Below are 1,528 nucleotides of genomic sequence, written 5' to 3'. Positions count from 1 at the left end.
GTAGGGTTTCCAAGGCTGTAAATCTTTATGGAAGCAGACTGCCACATCTTTCTTCTGCAGAGTGGCTGATGAGTTTGAACCACCAACCTCTGGGTTAGCAGCGAAGCGCTTTAACCACTGCACCACCAGGGCTCCTAGAAAGGCACTAGAGCTTCTTAAATTGAAGAGTGTCATGATGGAAGTGGTATTTCTTGAAAGTTAATTTTCTTTATAAAGATGAATATATTGGGTTACATACTGGTTGGTTAGAAGATATGAAGAGATGGCAAGCTGGGAGGCCAGTTTGAAAGTTCTTGTAGTAATTTCAAGAATTAAATAATGAAAGCAGAAATCATGGTACCAGAGATGAGCAGTGATATTCTGACATAATGAGATGTTTTAAGGAGAGAAAATACAAAATCAAAGGCAGAATTAGCTATTAAAAATAGAATAAAGAAGAGAGTTAAGATGGTTTTCTGATTCCTACTTGAGCTACTGGATGAACCAGGACTTTAAATTGGTTTGTTCCAGTTCAAACCCATGCTGAGAATTTGCATTTCTAACAAGTTCCTAGGAAGTTGTACATAAGAATCACCTGAGGATTTTGTTAAAATGTAGATTCTAATTCAGTATATCTGGGGTGGAAATGCAAATTGTCAGCAGGCGTTAGAACCAGAACTAACTGGTTTGAAGCCCTGGGATGAGCTATGTGTCTTGCAGCCTATTCTAATTTTCAGTAATCCCCCGAGGCTGACTGCCAACAATCCATGGAAAAGTATCACACAGAATAGTCATTTTCAGGAAACAGTCATATTTTTATTAGCTCTTTTCCATGATAAAACAAATCTTATGTGTCACTTGCCCTTTCTAAGGGATGAACACTGAGCATTCATCAAGTATCAGAGAGAAGCCTTTTATTGCACAGTTATCCTATTAAGGCCAGGAAGAGACTCGGAAAGCAATCAAGGCTTTAAACAAAGTTCAGTGTAAATTGACCTTGTTCTTTTCTTCAGGCAAAAGCATCTCATTGACTTCCAGACTGTAATGTGTTTGCTAAGTATACAGGAATCATACGCCTGCAGCAGCTAAATGCCACCATCTTGGCAGAATTAAAAGCTATAGGAGCTGGTTGAGTGAAGTGCATTAGGTAACACGGGCAACACGGCGGATGCCTCAGTTTACTTACCTTGCTTATTTACAAGCCGTGACTTCTTGCAGTAGTAAGTAAGCTCCTGTTCACAGTGTTCTGCAAGGTTAATTGTGGCCTGGAGTTGCTCCATGCTGGCCACATACTCGAAAAACCCAGCATAGGGGCTCTCTGGATTAGCGCTTCTGACCCTGGTTAAGTCAGAGCCATTGTGTTGTATGATGGTCCATGCAGTTTCTTGTATGCAGAAATGGGGGAAGAAAGAGAGGAGACCATCACTAGTCTGTAAAAGTTAAAATAAATAAAGAAAATCAAAATCACCTTTCATCTGAGTCAAATTTTTCTAGTCATCAAACCTCTCTGCGAGGTAGAATCAACACAAATGGGATTCCTAAAATTTGT

The 1,528-nt window shown here is 39.8% G+C and overlaps 1 protein-coding gene across 1 annotated transcript in view; it reads right to left on the bottom strand.

Annotated features, from left to right (window-relative positions):
• The window catches only part of CNTNAP4 (contactin associated protein family member 4), a 132,298-nt gene that overhangs the window by 69,669 nt on the left and 61,101 nt on the right, over positions 1–1,528 (bottom strand). Inside the window, exon 8 of the mRNA XM_023741931.1 lies at positions 1,166–1,363. Within this exon, the coding sequence (XP_023597699.1) occupies positions 1,166–1,363 (198 nt within the window). The remainder of the gene's footprint in view (positions 1–1,165; positions 1,364–1,528) is intronic.

Source organism: Trichechus manatus, unplaced genomic scaffold, assembly GCF_000243295.1.
Source record: "Trichechus manatus latirostris isolate Lorelei unplaced genomic scaffold, TriManLat1.0 scaffold00194, whole genome shotgun sequence".
Taxonomy (NCBI): Eukaryota; Metazoa; Chordata; class Mammalia; order Sirenia; family Trichechidae; genus Trichechus; species Trichechus manatus.
Note: the sequence above shows the minus strand (reverse complement) of the source record. Positions and strands in the feature narration are given on the sequence as shown.